The sequence below is a fragment of the Gigantopelta aegis genome, chromosome 6 (genome assembly GCF_016097555.1).
Source record: "Gigantopelta aegis isolate Gae_Host chromosome 6, Gae_host_genome, whole genome shotgun sequence".
Taxonomy (NCBI): Eukaryota; Metazoa; Mollusca; class Gastropoda; order Neomphalida; family Peltospiridae; genus Gigantopelta; species Gigantopelta aegis.
The window spans coordinates 12284036-12304145 of record NC_054704.1 but is presented as its reverse complement, the minus strand read 5'-3'; the positions used below and the strand labels follow the sequence as shown (position 1 = coordinate 12304145).

Below are 20110 nucleotides of genomic sequence, written 5' to 3'. Positions count from 1 at the left end.
CTGCTACCATTTAAAAGTCACCTATATTTCATCAGCAGATAGGGGTTTTTAACGCATAATACCAATTTTTCAAATGTAGTTGTTAATGACACACACACTGAGACGTCACTCTCTACACATGTCACTCTGTGCTATTAAACATGTCACAGACGTCACACAATCTGATTCATGATATGTCTTGCCACTCCAGTGTCAGCCGTGAGAAATAGAGTGTCACCGGCGAAATTCTGTTAACGTCATGTGTCACAGTCCTGCTTAACCGGCTCCACGTGTTTCAGGAGCAACCTGCCTAATGAGGCCACTTTGCACTACTCCTATAGGTGACTAACCATCCACAGTAACATAACACTGACATGCGGTGAGAAGCTGTCTGTCTTACAGAAGTCATGTTATATAGTAATTTGGTTGATCACGTTTAATACTGGTATACAATATAACATGGCTGTCAACATGAAAACAGTTTATGTTTGTTTTCTTTAACCAAATTAACGACACCACTAGAGCACATTGATTAATTATTGGCTACCTTTGCTATTTTTTACAAGCAGTCTTATAGAAAGCTTAACACAATGCTTAATTATTGGCTACCTTTGCTAATTTTTGACAAGCAGTCTTACAGAGAGCTCACTAAATGTTTTCATTAGCAGCAAGGGATCTCGTTTTAAGTTTGACATGCACTTTCCCACAGACAGGAAAGCCTTTGATACACCGATTGTGGGACACTGGTTGGGATGGCAAAAAAAAAACAATCAAAGAATGGGTCCACCAGGGTCATTCGATCCTTCGACCTACACACTACTACGAGCATGTTTCAATACAAGTACATGTATGTGTATTACTGAGAAAATACATTTACAAAATATAGAACATATATCACAGGTACCCCCAAACAGAAACCCCTAATACAAATACTATAGTTATATATATATTATACAACGTTACTATAACATATGATGTTATTGTTTGGGGATACCTGTGCCAAATATGTATATATTTTAAAATATTTAAACATTTAAAATCTTAAATTTTTCTCTCCAATGCTTCACTATTCTAATTCTAATTCTATGCACTGTTGTGATTACATTAAAACAGGTGTTTTCCATGTTGGCTTGTTAACACTGAATAGTGTGACCTATGTTATTAGCTGCACTTTGTATTGAGAAAAAATTCATGTAAGATAAGGTCTACTGATACCATAATGTGATAGCACACAAGTTTGTTAAAGCTGTAGCAGTGACTAGCTGTGCATGTCAACATCAACATTTAAGAATTTCAATGAAGGAAGGAAATGTTTTATGTAAAGACGCACTGAACACATTTTATTTATGGTTATATGGCATCAGACATATGGCTACGGACAACACAGATATTGAGAGAGGAAACCTGCTGTTGCCACTTCATGGGCTACTCTTTTCAATTAGCAGCAAGGGATCTTTTATATGCACTATCCCACAGACAGGATAGTACATACCACAGCCTTTGTTACACCAGTTGTGGAGCATTGACTGGAACGAGAAATAGCCCAACGGGAATCAATCCTAGAAATTTCAATGATGGGCAGGTGGGAAAAGGAGTTTAATTTGCTCTTGCATGAAAAGTAAAAAGGTTTATCTTTCCATATATTTGAACTGAAACACATTAAAGTGATCCAGTGTGTTGCTGAGTGCACAACTGAATAATAATAAGGGGCTATTTCTCGCTCCAACCCGTGCACGATGACTGGTATATCAAAGACTGTGGTATGTGCTATCCCATCTGTGGGGTGGTGCATATAAAAGGTCCCTTGCTACTAATGGAAAAATGTAGCAGGTGTCCTCTCTAAGACTATATGTCAAAATTACCAAATGTCTGACATCCAATAGCTGATGATTAATAAATCAATGTGCTCTAGTGGTATTGTTAAATAAAACAAACTTTAACTTTCTCCTTAATAATACAGAAAACAAGACCAGGGCCCTGATATGCTAAACTGTTGCAACTTTGCAATCTCGCAGTGCATTTGCAATGCAAAGAAAAGCCAGGATGATGCTTAAGGGAGCTTAAGAGTGCTTTGTAAATTGGGCCTCAGAATTCTTGCACCAACATATAACCTGTACACCGTATCGGTACCAGCACAGGGATCTAATTCACTGAACTCTAGCAACTTTGTCATATTGAAGTGCAATGCAAAAAGACTTGCAAAAAGGATGCTTTGTTGTCTAGCACAGCCTAAGAGAACTTTGTGAATTAGGCCCCAGACTTACATACATCTCGCTCTGTGTATCTACATCTCTACCTATCAACCCAGACAATCGTCACATTTTACCCCGACTTTGCTGAGCGAGTCTGACATTTTATTAGTCCAACTGGATGGGACCAACTGTCCGTCTGTCCTCACATATAGTTTTTTCACAATGCGATAATGTTCTGTTAAAGATCAAGTTTGACTTTCATGGTGAATTACCCATTTTCTACAGAGTTATTGCTTTTGAACTAAGAAGATATTAAAATTTGTTTTCCCTGACATTTTTTGCAGTGCCTTAAGATATTGAGATGACATTTTTTGTACATAGTTTTATTATGTACTATTACAGATCAAGTTAGGTAGGGAACATGTATTGCTTTAGCAGTACTCTCAGAATGCTTGTTTTATTTACTTCCATTAATTATGTAGTACTGTAGGTATGAATAGCTAACTGGCCACTGGTCATAAATATCAATTCTGTGGCTACCTAGACGTAGGATATAATGGGAAAACATAAAAAGTCATATCTACATATAAATAAGCACATGCATGTGCATACAGTATACTTTTAACATCTCCACACACCACTTCTTCCAAGTTTACTTTACTTGTGGGAAAATACATGTACATGTTTATGTATAATTTAAACACTGTTTACAACACCTGAAGGTTGTATCAAGTAAACACATTTTTGTATAAATCTGAATAAAGCAATTTTCCTGTACACCAATCCTATATATTATGTTATATATTGTATCCCAAAGGCTCGAGGAAAAGAGTAATTTTAAAGGAACATATTTTGAACGAATTCACCCACCCGCGACCACTACAGTTCAGCGATCAGCCTACTTGTTGTGTTGGCGAATGCCGGCACTTGCTGCATTGCTGTGTGTATGTGTAGTGATGTGTAAATGGCTAAGACGCTCATCAAATAGATATGAAGGTTTTTAAACGTGGAATGTCGGTGGGTGTTTTGGCAATTCATTCACACACATAAACGCAGTGCCAGGTAAACAGGTAGAATGCGTCCAGCCCACAACACAATAACCGCTATCACCTCAATTCTCCACCAACAAACCCCGCAGTGAATCAGATGTTACTCACACACCATACTACACTACACTGACTGAAACAGAACAGCTCAACGAATGTGGGTGGGCACACTTATTTTTTTAACTGACTGTATTAATGTTTCATTAGAAGTGCATTTTCTGAGAAAACATGGCCAACAAATGGCCATAAAAAAGTCAATAATTATTATTAATAATTAAAAATTGAAATTATAAATTAAGCATTACACTTTGGCATCATCAGGCTGCTAATTTGGTTGGATTCCGTGCTCCCTTGCACAAATCACAGATCACAGATGTTGGGGTTATGAGATGGAATTACAAAATTCCAGCAGAATCCTAAAACAAAATCCTGAAGTTAATGCCCAATAGTGGGTGATACCATGCCATGCACAAAACATGTAATTGTAGGAAAGGAATATTTAATTAACAGCTCCTTAACACATTTTAAACCTTGTCTATGTTGTATTTAACATAAGGTTTTCTCCACACATGGTCTAGATAATGAAACATTCTGCTGCCAGTGATGTAGGCTACCACTACTAAATACCAGCCTGAGGTGGACAGCGACAGAAGTTGAAAAACAGGAGGAGCTGCCAGGTCAGGAAGAAATGAGATGGAAGTCAAAGAAGAAAAAGGAAAGAGGGCAGTGGAATAAAAAAAATATATACATTTGTTGTGAAAATGTAAAAGAAGCCATGGGTAGTGGAATACAAAAAAATAAAATAAAAAAATTTAAGAGCAGCCAAGGATATTATTATATATATACTAGTACACTGTATGTACATTCTCATAGAGACGGCAACATATACTACTGCCTTTGACGTACGTAACACGACACCATGGCTGGTCGATCCTGCGGCCCATCACACCTCAGGTGAGCACTCTACCACCGAGCTACATCCCCCTCTTATAACTGTACCAACGATACAACTTTCTTTTGTTTAATGACACAACTGGAACCTCTGCCCGACACCCAATAGCCGATATGTTTTTTTTGTACTGGGGTATCATTAAACATCCATTCATTCATTCCACTGGAGCACATTGTTAAAGTTAAAGTTTGTTTTGTTTAATGAGACAACTAGAACTCATTGATTTATCAAACATTTGATATATAGTCTTAGACAGGACTTCTAGATTATGGTAGCCCCACTCCCATGGCTAGTGATATTCAATGTTGGGCTAGTAAATAACTATTATCACTATGCCCAACGGCTAGTGAAAAGCTAAAAAGTTGTCAAATGCTGCATTTAAGTCTATTTTGTAAATATGACTCTCCTACCCCCTCCACCCAAATCTAAGGGTGTTTAAGCTCTATCTCCTTCTTTAGATGACATATCTGATTATTCTTATTAGTAGAATTGTATTTACTTAAAGTAGGGCAAGTTAATTTTTAATTGTGGCTAGTACATTTTTTATATCACTGATACTATGGCTAGTGGATTTTTTTTTAATTCTAGAAGTCCTGCTTAGAGGAAACCCGCTACAGTTTTTCATTAGCAAAGGATCTTTTTAATATGCACTTTCCCACTGTTATGATAGCTTTTGATATACCAGTCATGAAGACTGGTTGGGGAAAACCCAATTAAAGAATAGGTCCACTGAGGGAGTTTGATCCTCTGACCACACCACCTCAGGTGAGCACTCTACTGACTGAGCTAGATGTCACAACCCCTGGAGAAAGAAACCACACAGATTATACTCTTCAATTGGTATGCAGACATACACCATAGTCTTCATCAGTAAAATTTGGTGATCATTTGCGCTTCCCTCCATACAGTACTCGCCTGGAATGTTTTACAGAGCTGCAAACTAATCGCCTTGCAATAAAATATTTAATAATTTTTAATAGAAATTTCATGTGATTGCTCGCCTAGCACCATTTTTGGATAGTGATCATCAGCTTGCCCTGATTTTGCTCATGACAAAGACTACCACTGAACAGGGAGCAACTGATGGAACAAAAAAACCCACACACATTAAACTGTGTGTGAATATTGCACTAAAATCAACATTCACATAAATAGTAATATATTCAAGCATTGTGTAACCTACCTATGGTTCTTTACACAGAGAACACATTTCTTCATACTATGGAATTTACTACAAGTTATTTATCTCTCAGCCGATTATTTTCTAAATTGCACACAAAAATAGGGTGGGGTTTTTGGTTATTTTCAAAAAACATTATTACTTTTCTTCCGACGTCAAACCAAACTAAAATTATTTACAAAAAAACATTTTTGTAGGATGGGATGGACTATAGCAATCTAATTAAAATTAGCTCCACTATTACAAGTGGATCTAACAGCAGCCTGCTGGAGCTCATGTCCAGTTGATCGTTCATTCGACCAATCAAAACCTTACTTGCAAAATCATGCCAGTGATTTGAAAGAATTTGAAAACATTCGGGATTATGCCGAAGGTATACAAAATGATTCGGGTGAATTACGAAGTATGCCGGAAACTTATTGTAATATAAAATTTTACATAAAATTCATTTCAAGACGGAAAAATCCCATGATGGTATAGCGATAAAATCTGTTTATACTAGTATACAATCCAGAGTTTATTACTGCACTTTTCCCCGTGTTTTTCAATGTTAAAATAGACTAACAATTTCGCCTATTGCATAAATAGTCTCGTCCGATATTTTTAGAATTTGTATGCTCCCGAATAACGCTATATAAAAGGCTAAGTGTAATTGGTCAATATTTAAATTGTTATTTATAGATGAAATGTCACCTGGACATGGGAGTACACGCAATGCTGTTAGATCTACTGGTAGACCCAGTAGAGCTAATTTTAATCAAATTGGGACTATAGAGATGTGAGTGTTAAGGCCAAGAGAAATAAAAGAAAACTGAATTGAAAATAAGAATAATTTACGCATGTTGGATTCAATTGTGTTGTTTCCATGATGACAGCTCACTGATTTAAGTCTAATTATAGAAAATAATTCTACATCAGTGATGTAATTATCTCAAGTAGATAATTATGACAGTATATGCAGGATGTCCTGAGAAGGTCAGCTGTTGGTGTGACTGTTGCATTCAACGAACTGGAATTTACATGTTGACACTGGGAGCATGTATGGATGTTAATGTTTATAAATGTAGTTAATCTGCAATTAATTGGATAAATGTGGCTGTGTGATTACTTCAGTTTGACACAAAAAACACTTTGTAAATTAACTAGATAAATGTGGTCAAGTTTCTCACAAAAACATACTGGGTATGTAGTGTGCAGGGTAACAGGTTAAAAAAAAAAAAAAAAAAAAAAAAAACTATGTCTTAAGAGACATACTAATATATGTCACATTCCGCAAAATATACATTTTATATAAATAATATATATATTTTTTAATAAAATGGTTGTGATTTTTTCAAGCATAAAAAAAAATATATAATAAGGAAGAAATATGTGTACATGGTTTAACCTAGCAATAGTTGAAAACAAATGTGTATACACGGTAAATAACACGCTCATTTGTTTAGTCTACGTTACGACAGCTGCCATCTTTCACTGCCTGTGATTGTGGCAAACCATGACAAACCACACAATTACCCAGATCAAACACCAAGACAATAAATCACAATACAGTTCTTCTTTTCCCCCCATGTCTCATTTGTGAATATATAATAGGCTATTGATAAATCAGTGTTAAATACAAAAGTCTCACATAAGTTGTAAGGTGTGCTAGGTTTGCCGATTGCACAAGATTATGCAGATAGGCTAAAACTTAAGGAAGGTAAATGAAAGGGTTGAACTGTATTCTGCACCCAGATTCAGGCAATTGCACAAGTCATTTAACAAGTGGGTTTGACCACATTCCCCGTCAACTCTTATCCAGCTGATCCATAATTGATTGCCAACTGAAATATCCTACAAAAGACTTTGATACATAAACCAGTCCGATGAATTACTCAATCGAACCAAAATGAAAGTACCTTTAATTACACAAACAAAACACAAATGAAAGTTTTATTACCTAAATGTAACGAAAATGAAAGTTAAAAATAAAAAAATATTTTATGATACTCAAGTAAAGAGAAAAGATATTGTCCTAACTTTACCAAGTTATTAACCATGTTTTGTCCATGCATTATACTTATTATTCCATATAATAATAATAAAAGATAAAAATATAATTTGATTTAATTTAATTTTGGGTATAATAATTTCCTATTTAATATAATACATGTTTAATTAACTTTCATTTGGGTTTAAGAACGAAAAAGGAATATTAAATAATACATGTATTTAAAAAAACACAAAAAAAACCCAACCAATTGTCAAAATTACACAGGTGTGGTACATATTATGTCACCATTTTGAGCAGTTTAAGACAGTCCAAAATTATAAGTTGGAGTTAATAGGTTAGAAAAAGACACTTCCTTATAGGACAGTTGGGTTATATTTTTTAATTCATTCATCAGAATATTTCACTCACACTTGACAAGGCAACTATAGTACTTTTTACACCCCTGTACCATTTAGGGATGTTAATGCTCATTTTACAATTATCTGTCTGGCTGTCTCTACTTGACCTGGATAGTAAAACAAGAATTAATTAATATAGCAAATGGTTAAACCCTAATTGCAATAAAGACACCTCCACCTAACTGCAATAAAACTACTGCTCTGCAACAGACCATGAGTGTTAGTGTGAGTAGTCTCATAAATAGTACTGTAACATTGGATTCACAAATAACTACACATATATACTCCACATCTTCCAAGTAATTGATCCATTAAGCTTCCTCATATAATTATGTACATGTATATAGACATTATAATTATAATAAGTTATATAAAACAAAATAGACACATATATAACTACTTGTACCTAATAATATACTAGACACAAATATGTACTTACATTGAGAATATATGACTTGCTTTTGCGGCCAAGACTTCGGTACCAACTCCCCATGGTTGATTTTAGTAACGTACAACTTGACACACTAGGCAAAACGCTGGTCCACAAAGATTAACGGAACATATCCAATAATAAGAGATCACAATATTCAATGTATGCTACTTTGAATGGAGTTTGAGCTATCTATTCATAGTCAACACAAGGACGTATTGCAGAAAGATAAAAAAGTGAAAGGTGCGACATATGCAACTATTTCCCAACACAACGTGACTTTCAGTGTCAAGCATTTAGGAAAGAATGTGATAATTGCTTGTCGGTGGAACAAATATAAATTCCTTGTTATATGTTAAATGTCATTCAGTCACTTACATGACATTAAAATATTTGTTACAATGGAATGAAGCTCTTTTTTCCCCTTCACTGTAACAGTCACTTCTGTTATTGCCTTTTAATTCAGAAAATACAAAATATTAGATATAACATTGAATATGAAAAAAAGGTGTATTTAAAAACAAATGACTTTGTATTTTGTTCTCAAGAATTTGTAACCAGCAGCATGTACTTGCGATGAGTGTCTAGAATAACATCGACGTAAGGACGTTCCACCTACAGCAGCACAGTGGTGCAAAGATCAAACACAACCATCCATTATCGGTGATGGCGACAATTTCTTTATCAACACGAAATTAAGAAAGTGTGTTTTCTGAGTATTTGTTGTTGGTTGGGTCTAATGCAGTCTAATGTAAATCTGAGCCAAAGACAAACTTCTCTGTGTGTACAGAGCTCGGGATAAATCGTCCGTTGTCTGATCCGGCCCAGTGTGAAACACTCCCACCATTCAGTGGCTATCAAGAGTTAGTCCACACACTCGGACAAATGAACACAAACAGACACACACACGTAAGCGCAATTACAGCACAAATTAAACAAGACACTGTCACAGAATCGGAAGAACAAAACGCAACTTTTCGGTATCCACAGTAATTCTCCCAGGCCACTGTTAAGCCGATTTCTACAACCTGTCAGTTCCTCAGTGTATAAGCATGGGCTGCACTCTGTCCTTACGTTACAGCAATTGTCAATTACAGGTATGTGACCATAAATTTTCCACAGCCTTCACTTGTAAAACACAGGAGATGTCATATGATGTATCTCTAGTTCAGGAAAGTCATTTGTATTCAGATCTTATGGAAGATATATATATATATATATATTATAATAAACAGTTTAAAGAATATTGCACACACATACAAGTTAGCACACCTGTAATTATATCAGAATAGATTTTTTTCTGTTCTGAAAAGACACATGACTTGTATTACAAGTTGTAACTGTACTCCTCTGCAATACTTAACTCAGTAACACCTTGGTATCAACTGTCAAATATTTATCAGAATTCATCCCACAGCGAACACTGATACTGCAGAAAATATCTGACAGAAATACACAACACCCTGTCACAAATATTATACACACATCCAGTTTTAAACAGGTGAAATGTTAATTACGAGCAGATTATGACATTAACGACGTCCTACAGGTGAATTGTTGGTTACGGCATAGCATGACATCGAACGTCCTATTTTTATGCAGGTCATGACACAGCACTGATAAAAGCAAAATATCCTTGATATCTGGAGAGCTGAGATATGCCTTGACCAACCCAACGACAGAAGACTGGTAAAGAAGTCCACTGATATACACATATATACACACACGAAATAACAGCTACCGGTGCAGCACCCTGGCTCAGACAGAGTTACCACTATACAGCGGACCAGCTATGCAAGAGGTATTCAACAGGTAGTCCTATCTTGCCGTCGTACACCAATCAGAGAAGATGGACAGAGGTAAGGAAACTGAGTGTGACAAAGAGGTGCGGAAACACATACATCCACGATCGCTCACCCATGTCACACAAGCCAGCATTTCAACTGGAGACAGTAGGAAAAGTCGCAGAGGCAGTCATGCGAAGTGTGATTAGGAACGGGAGATTAGCCGACATTGGGTGTTGCTGACTTATAAATACCAGAAAGACTTGCTCACTTATTAACACACATATATGCATGTACTCGTGATTAAAAACAATGAATATAACCAGTGTTGTCTGACACAACAATTATCTGATTTATTGCAGCTTTGTCTTTTGTAATAACCTTGCAAAAGTTACACTTCTTTAAACCCAAGTAAACAATACTTAACCCATGTGACATATATGTTACATAATTTATTGTAGGTCTATGGCATGTACATGTGTAAGCTCTGCTTGAGCAATGCATGCCTCTGTCCATATAAGAACTAGCTATGTTATTATTAGAATTTAGTTTCTAATTACATGCCTGAATCTCAATTGGATATAGGCATGTTAATATGGTATCCCAAATTTGACTATTCAAAGCCATACCTAGCTGGAAGAAGGGAAAAGAGGGGCAGGAAGGGGAAGAGGGGCAGGAAGGGGAAGAGGGGCAGGAAGGGGAAGAGGGGCAGGAGGTGGACAAAACAAAACATATTTTTTTAGAAGTCACTTTTTAATTCACAAGTGCCATTTCTGTCTCTGCGGTGAAGACTCCGATTGTTTCTGTTATGACAGTTGTTAAGCAGGGCTGCAGAAAGTACTCGACCTGTCGCCAAATGAAAGTAAACATTCTAACAGACGAGTTAAAAAATGCAACTACTAGTCCGACGGGCGATCTGTCTTTTTCTGACTGACTAATTTAATTTGTTCTATACATATTTAGTTTTAGCATTGTGTTCTGAATAGATTGTTCCGTTAAACACTTTCGGTGCCTGTCACTTGAATTTTGTAAATCTGTATAAAAGAAATGTGAAAAAGTTGGTATTTACCAGAATATTAAAAAAGTTATTGATTTGTCAGTCAAGGTTTGGGTCTTGTTTTCGTTTGCTACATGATGTTGATCATTTACCAAGTGTCCTTAATTGTTTGGTCATTAAAAAAAAAAAAATTAAAAAAAAAAAATATATATATGATCATTTGAAGTGAAGACAGAGTATATTATAATACTGTTAAACAATAATATATTCTATAGGCCGACGGACTAGTAGAAAGTCAGGCGGGCCAGTAAATTTTAGTTGGTTCTAGTCCGACAGGCTAGTGACATATTTTCCATTTCTGCACCCCTCCCCATCCCCACGTTCCAAGCCTCAGCAAATAAGCTAGTGAGGTCACAGCATATGATCTCATTAACACATTAGGGGCCAGCTTTACAAAGCCTCTTTTTCTTAAACACACATGTTTAACTAATGTAAATGCATGTGCTTAAACATGCATGTAAAGTTTGTTTTGTTTAATGACACCACTAGAGCACATTGATTAATTAATCATCGGCTAGTGGATGTCAAACATTTGGTAATTATGACTCATAGTCATCAGAGGAAACCCGCTACATCTAAATGCAGCAAGGAATCTTTTTATATGCACTTTCCCAGACAGGAGAGCATATATACCACGGCCTTTGTCCAGTTGTGGTGCACAGGTTGCATATAAGACAAAAATAGGCTTTGTGAAGTGGCTCCTGTATGTCAATCCTACCCGTACTAGAATGAAGTAATACTCATGCACAGCACTAATACATGTAAGAGGTTAAAACTAAACTTCTGTTTACTGTACAGTTTATTTTTCAGTCAACAATGCCCGACTCTTGTTTAATGTTAGCACAGAATGTCACAAGAGAATCAGTGAATTGGGCTTAAGTCAATGTTTTTATTTGAATTTTAGCATTATTCATGCCAGTTCATGACATCAGTTCCCTTTGACCCAAATGGATTATACAATATGAACGAGAAATGTGCAAATATAAAAATAGTCAAATGATGCAACTAGTAAACAACAAGACTTTAATGCATGGCACAAATATGTTGTTCTGTTTGTGTTATCACGTGAACTGCCAATAGGCTTTACAAACATTGTTTTATATATCTTGACTGATTTTGGATACTTGAAAAATACCATACATCATTTGCAAATCAGTATGGTTTAAATATATTTGGAATATCAACTTATTACACATACTTTATGATTAGGTAACTCATCTGTTACACAAACTAATATAATTTAGATACACTAAGTTACTGATTAAGACTTAAAAATATTGTTGCCTGCAACGTATACCGTATCATACTTCACAGTAGTTTGAAGTATTAGTCATTACAACTTGTAAAACAAAACTGACTGGGAACTGTGTCTACTTTGGTAAACACCGGCCTAATTCACTCAACTCTCTCCACTTTACGATCTCGCAGTGCAGTGCAAAACGACTTGCAAAGACAATGTGATGTTGTTTGAGAGAACTGGGTCCCTGATATGCATGGCACAGTTGAGGCAATAAAAGGGTGTGCCCAAAGTAAGTATGCCCAAAATAAGCTAGCCCAATTTAAGTACATTCTAACTCAAATGTATTTCTGAATATGTACAACTCTTTACCAGCTTTTAATAACATTATTGTTGTAAAAGGACCTTGTTGTGCTTTAGCCTTAGAACAGACAAAAAACCCAGCATGCCCAAATTAGTGAAATCAAAAAGCCCTGCCATATGACAGTACATTTTCCATAAGCAGGGTTTTAAGCTGCCGTGCTTCAAGCTGTTATAGACAAATTCACCAACATATATTTGCCAATTTAAACTTTAAAATTAAGTTGGTGAATTAAGTACTGAAAGGAAACCACTGGTATTTGCCAAAGACATAGCTCAACAATTAAGATTATTATTAACTTTTTTAACAAGTTGCTAGTTTGTTGTAATGTCTCGCTAACAAAATTCAAATCCAGCCACTCATTTAAAACAAGGTTTTTCAAAGTACAAAATGTACCAACAATCTTCTCTTGCTTGCAATATAATCACTGAACATCAGTATGTTATGGGTCGATGCTTTCACATCGTGGAAGTTAGTAAGAAAAATCATCGAAGCATATCTAGTGAACACTAAAATATGGTATACATGACACACAGCATTCCACAACAGATTTTTTTTCAATGTCGGTTCATAAAAAATACTGATGTGGCTATTAGGTTTACAAAATGTGCAGCAAAGTTGAATTAGAATGTGTCATACATCAGTGACGGTAAATAGCCGCCCATGCCTAAACAAAGTTTACCGGGCACAACTGATTTATCATTTGTGTAGAATATACTGTATGATCATTCCCAGCAATGCATCTTTTATTCTGGTTTTACAATTTTATAAAACTGGTTATGCAAATCAAACTCAGTAAATTTTAAAAGGCAAGCTGACCAAACACTGTAGCTTTTTTTGATTAGCCAATTTGGCTAAAAGTTCAATTTTGTTTTAGCCAAATTTGAAATGTTTTAGCCAGAATGATCACAACAATTACTGAATACTATTATTTAAAGTGGATTTATAAAATGTAATGAAAGTTACAAATGTCTTTTTCCAGGCTTGAAAAAACAAGGAATTATTTTGGGGTATCACAGAAAGTCAGTGCAAAGAAAATTGGTTGTACATTGTTTTTGGCCCTCCTGTTTTTCCCCACAACACTTTTTTGTTTGTTTAATTAGCAGCTTACCATTTAATAACACTTAGACTGTTACATAAGACTAATATCACGATTCTCTGTAAGATGCTTATCTAATGTACTTAACAACTCAATTACTCAAGACAATTAATAACTAAAGGCTGTATACTGTATCATGCAATGCATTCACTATTGTATTTATCCTGTTGTAAATCAACTTGTCCTATATTTACTTTATTATACATTGTATATGTTCCTGTATGCTGTTGTAGAATGGTCTGAGTGTAAAGAAAGTTATGTTCTGTGAAGTCAACACTAAACCAATTTCGCATATGTCTGTATTTGGTTATGTTCAATTTGGTTTTCAAGACCTAGAAATAATTGTTGGTGGTGCCTGTCAAATGATCAACAGCTTATATCTATTAATTTGTTTGTGTTCTTTTTTATTAATCATGTACGATGACATATACATGTAGTTACACATGCATACAGTGAAGCCCACCTATTCATGGGCCATTGAGTCCAAAGTCAAAACCTAAATGTGGTTTCCATGGGTATTCAGTTTACAAGGCTGTGGATTGAGCTAAGAGCATTTGTTGTATGCAGCTGTTCTATATTAAATAAAAAATTAATTCGTATTGGACCAGACGCTATTTACAGGTGTTTGCAGAGCTATGAATATAGGCCATACGAGAGGGTCATCTGTACACACCTAGTCATTCAGTTCAAATCTTTTGTTATACATACAATGCAATGAAACACTGGTCATCATGTTAGTGAAAACATGATTATAATTGGTTGCATCCATTTTATTTCATGACAACGTAGACCTAACATATTATCGGTATGTATTTTGATGGATATTGTTAACAACCTATAGTCCTTCCCAGCCTCCATGAACATTGTTTTTTGTAAATAGTTTCAGTTTGATTTGACATTAGTAAAATAAAATAAAAGTGTTTTGGAAATAAATAAAAAAAATTAAAAGAAGAAAGAAAGAAAAAATGTGGATGCAATTTTGAAAACAATCGGCTTAGAAATGAATAACATGTAGTAAATACAATAGTAAGAAAACAACATTCCCTGATGGAAAGGACTATAGATCAACATACTGATACCATATCAGTGTAATATATAGCTGCTCTGCATCCATAAACAATCAAATTCAATTTTAATTTGTTCAACAAAAACATACCCTTTTATCGTATTTGCAATCTTTGACTACAGCCATTCCAAAATTGAGTAACCTGAAGATCAAAAACGGTGTTTACTATTTTTGTGACCACTATCTTTTGTTGTTTATGTTGCTTTCAGTCGCACTTACCTAGCCATTAGTTGTGATCTTTTATTAATATTACTTCTTCAATAATTTTTTCATAAGAAACAAATAAAAATAAATAATTTTGTTTGGGATTTGACCGATTATATAAAAGGTGTAAGTGGTCAGGTCCTTCATAACGATTACATCTTGGGTGATTAATTAAATGTACATCGACTTTATGAAAATGAAACTTGATTATCATGACACACATGTTCTCGAGAAAATGTTTCTGACAATTGTGTAAAAGCCCTGTTACTGGTACAAATTTGGAACTTTTAAGGGTGAGTTGACCAAATCCAGGACTTCAGACATCTCTAATTTGAGGAAAACAAGATTTTTGTCTGTTCTAAGCAACGCAAGGCTTTTACAGAGCAATAATGGCATTAAAAGCTGTAGAAGGGTTGTAAATATTCAGAAATGCACTTCAGGTTATTTTAATCTAATTAAAGCTCAACATTTCACTGGTTTTGAGGTGAAACCTTCTGAGGTCAGCATGTTTGTACTTAATCTGTGCATGGTTATTTGGAGCTTTTGTATTTTGGACACAGCGTTTATCGTCTTAAATTTTATACAATCTAACGCCCTGAAATACTGGGGCAAGTTGGTAACTTTTAACATGTAAGCTGACAATACACTGGGACAAGTTGGTAACTTTTAAGGGGCGAGTTGACCAAATACTGGGGCAAGTTGGTAACTTTTAAGGGGCGAGTTGACTAAATACTAGGGCAAGTTGGTAACTAGTTCTGCAAACCAATACCAACGTCATTACACCATATGAAGATCAAAACGATGGAAATGCAATTAGATTAAACCTTAGATTAATAAGGTAATAATATCAAACAAATCTTTTAATGAAAACAAAAATAAAGTTTAATTAGCTGTTCTATCAAACAGTTTTATTTTGCATTTTTTAAATAAAAAGCCACAAAAAAGGTAATTACAGCTTTTAAAATTTTGCTTTTACTTATTTATGTATTACAACCACTAGTTTTGTGAAACACAGGACCAGAAGGACCAGAAAATCATCAGTCTTTGAGGTAAAATGCAAATGTCAAAAAAGTTCAATGATAACCACTTACCAATAACAAACACTTTTAGACAAAAATTTCTTTTCTTAAAGAGACTCAGGCTTTGTAGATTTTTGGACATGGAACTGCAAATAATAAAAAAATACATACATACATTATGATTTATGCAATTTGCCGAGTTCTTACTGACAATTACAACCAGGTGTCAGTTAGGCCTTATTAGCCCGATTTCTAAAACAAGACTACTTGTTTTCTGTGTATTTGATAATCTCTTTTACCCATCCAGCCCGTGCAACACTACTGGTTTATCAACTTGCACTATCCTGTCTGTGGGACAGTACACAATATAAAAGATCCCTTGCAATTAATGGAAAAATATAGTGGCTTTCTCCTGTAAAACTATATGTCAAAATTACCAAATGTTTGACATCCAATAGCTGATGATTAATAAATTAATGTGCTCTAGTGGTGTCATTAAAACAAAATAAAAAATCTTCTTTTTTCACTTTTACCCACTGTATGATTCTGGTTCAATATCCAGTCATCACCATGAGCCATATCTATAGTCTGTCCCACAGGAAACGCCTTTTTTATGCTATGGAATTTACTACAAGTTTAAAATAAAATATATACTCTGTCAAAAAAGAAACGCATAGGTGATAGGGAAAGAAAAAAAGTGTTTGATTTTACAAAATATAGTTTTTTTAGTACAATGTTGCTGAATGACCATGTTTGTTAATGTTCCTGGAATGGGACAGCATGCCCAAATGCACCCTAAAACAAATTTAATGCACGTTGTGCGACAATTGCAGGAAATCGTTAGATTTTGGCGAATGCACATGAAACTCGCGGAAAAGATTGGGGTAGTGATGGGTATTTAAAACTGCAATGCTCGCAACGATTTCGACGTAGATGAGTTACAAGATGCCAAGACTAAGCCTGCCGAATCGAAACATTGCAATAGGCCGCCTCCAGTTAGGTGAATTGCAGTCAGCAGTCGCATGCCACATGAATGTCTATCAGAGCACCATTTCATGTCTCTTGGACAGGTACCAGCAGTTTCAATCAGCTAGAGACCAGCCCAGAAGTGGAAGACCTCGCATAACAACTGCAGCACAAGATCGCTACATCCGGGTTCTGCATTTGCATCACCGAACTGCCACAGCAATGAACACTGCTGGATGCATACCTGGTTTGAGAAGGGTGTCTGCACAAACCATTCGGAACCGACTTCGAGAAGCTGGTTTACGGGCTAGGAGACGAGTCACGTTTCCTTCTACAGCGACATGATGGACGACAATGTGTTTACAGACGCCACAATGAACATTTTGCCAACAACTGCATCGCCCAAGTTTACAGATTCGGTGGAGGGAATGTCATGATGTGGGGAGCCATCTCATACACCAGCAGAAGTGAACTTGTATTCGTACAAGGCAACCTGATAGCTGTACGCTACTGGGATGAAATTCTTCGCCATCACATGCTTCCCATTTTGGATCGACAGAGAGAACTCTTTCAGCAGACAATACCAGGCTGCATACGGCACGTGTAACAATGGATTTCCTACAGAATGAGAACATTAATGTGCTGCAATGGCCATCAAGATCGCCTGATCTCAACCCCATTGAACATCTATGGTACGAACTGGACAGACATGTACGCTAGCGTGACCCGGAGCCTCAGCACTTCCGCAACTGTCACATGCACTGCAGGAAGAATGGGCTAGGATTCCACGCGCCTGGATTCATATACTCATTCAGTCTATGCAAAGGAGATGTCGCGCAGTGATTGCTGCTGCTGGTGGCCACACAAGGTACTGATTTCAGCGCCCTCGTGCGACGCGTTTGGTTACGAAAACAACTCCACTGCCGTCATTCCATAGCAAGAACATTGTCACAGACTCATGTCAAATTTGACTGTGATACAATCCCGATAAATAACGAATTATGTCACTTTGTATTAAAGAGATAATTCCATGAATATTTCGCCTATGCGTTTCTTTTATGACAAAGTATATTAAATGTTTTTATTGCAAGGCAATCAAGTTATCACTAAACTTTCCAGGCGAGTGTGGAGGGGAGCGCGAGTGATCACTCCCCTTTCTTGGTCAAGACTTTTATCTGTAATTCACAGCAGATCTGATAACCAACTTTTATTACATAAAACAGGATAAACAGTGATACAAACACAAAAGATGGTGTATTTTTGATATATCAAATTTAAGCATAGGATTATTTATAAAAAGATAACTATTTGTAGGCAGTCTTTTGCTTCCAGAAGAAATGGATGGAAGGAAGAAATGTTTTACATAATGATGCACTCCATAAACAGGGGACATTTCGAAATCTGAGGTAACCGGAAGTCGGTTCACATGTTTCTTACCTAGGTAACCAATTGTTTGGTTACGTAAATTATATTTGCATAACCTTTGAGTTACTTGATCAGTTACCTCAAAGTTACATTGAAATTATATTTGGAATACATAATTTTTAGCTCAAACACAGAGTTAAACCAAAATACAAAAGAAAACATTTTAACAGTTTCTTTAATGCTTACAAATCGAAAGACGTGACTTGTAGATTTTATTTTGTTTTCATACAATCGTAGCGTTATAGATTTATTATTATTATTATTATTATTCACCACTTGCCATCGGGATCGCAAAAAGTTATTTTTAGTTGCCCGAATCTAAAAACCACTGTCCTCCGACAGCATCATATTCTAGAACCTCTTTCAGCTTGCTAAAGTTAACACTACTGTAAAGGACTAAATGTCAGACCCGGTACTGAAACAAAATATATTTGGAGAGAAAATACTCATTCTCTGGTTCCTCTGAAGAATAGCATACAACACTCACTAGTGCATGATTAGACCAATAAAAAAAAATATATATATATATATTAATAACACCACATATAAAAAGGCCTGCAGATGGATGAAATTGATATTTATAAAAATAATAAACATATTTATCGGTTAATCGGGTTGTGGTCTTTACGAAACTAGTTGAACACCCCCATCTTAACGTAGTACAGATTGATTTTAAAGTCACACTTCAGATGTTAAAAAAGTGCTTAATAAAACGGTTATGTTGTATAAATTATACTGATATTAGTAACAATATAAGACTATGAAAATGAGTCATGGTTGGTTTGGGTTTTTTGTATTTTTTTATATATGAAGATACTCACTCTGAAATTATTAAGTTATAGTGAATATTAATAATTAGCATAACAGTGTGTTTAAAAGTGTGGGAAATACAGATAACAACCGAAAGGCGTATGAGTCCGGTGTTTAGAACGTCGCTATGCGTGTCTGCTGAAATTGCTTGCCAGCGTAATTAGCTGCTAGAAATTGGCTGCTACAATCCACTCGGTCAGAAAAAAAAAACCACAGTTGGACTTTTTTCCTTTAATTCGTGATAGTATCATCAACGTCCTAACTGCGGTATGCTTCAAATTCCATTCACTTTGTTTTCTCGTGCACGGTTCGCGCTATCAACATCCGATTTGTTGTCATCGGCATGTCGTTCATTTATGAGGTTTTTCTTCACAGTTCAGGAACATTTTTATAAACAATAAAGTTGAGAAAAGTAAGTATCTAAATACAAAACTTTACAAACCCCTAAAACTATTCATTTTACTAAGTTGTTTTTGTTTATTCCTTAAAATTACCGATATCGGGTCCACATGACTCGTAGAAATTGACTTTAAAATGGAGAAAGACGAATTAACATTCGGTGCGTGTCACATGACCTCACACGTGCCAGATCAACAAGGCCAAAGAATTTAATTTTTACGATTTTTAAGACTCCTGTTGTTAGAATTTGTTTTCAATTATTATATTCGATCTGCAAAAGGTATGCTACATTTTTGTGCCTCTGTTGTAGTGAATAGTATTCATAATCCATTCATAACAGTTGTAAATAATTTTGAGTATATAAATTGTGTTAATTTAGAATCAATTCATTAAAAAAATTATATTTTACAAACTATTCACAGGTATGAACATAATGCCTATCAGTAATGGCATCAAGTGTGAGCGATGTGTGTTGATAAAATGCGGACCGGACCAGAACTCTTGATAAATTGA

General features: G+C 35.5%; 1 protein-coding gene across 2 annotated transcripts in view; it reads right to left on the bottom strand.

Annotated features, from left to right (window-relative positions):
• The window catches only part of LOC121374065 (ubiquitin carboxyl-terminal hydrolase 35-like), a 51601-nt gene that overhangs the window by 29930 nt on the left and 1561 nt on the right, over positions 1–20110 (bottom strand). Inside the window, exon 2 of one of the 2 annotated variants that reach the window (XM_041500962.1) lies at positions 16070–16143. Coding sequence is in view for 1 of the 2 variants with exons in the window: in XM_041500961.1 (XP_041356895.1) it covers positions 8180–8233 (54 nt within the window). In the remaining variant the exon portion in view is untranslated. Of the gene's footprint in view, positions 1–8179; positions 10422–16069; positions 16144–20110 lie in introns of those variants that run through there. The other variant, XM_041500961.1, reaches the window with a different exon arrangement.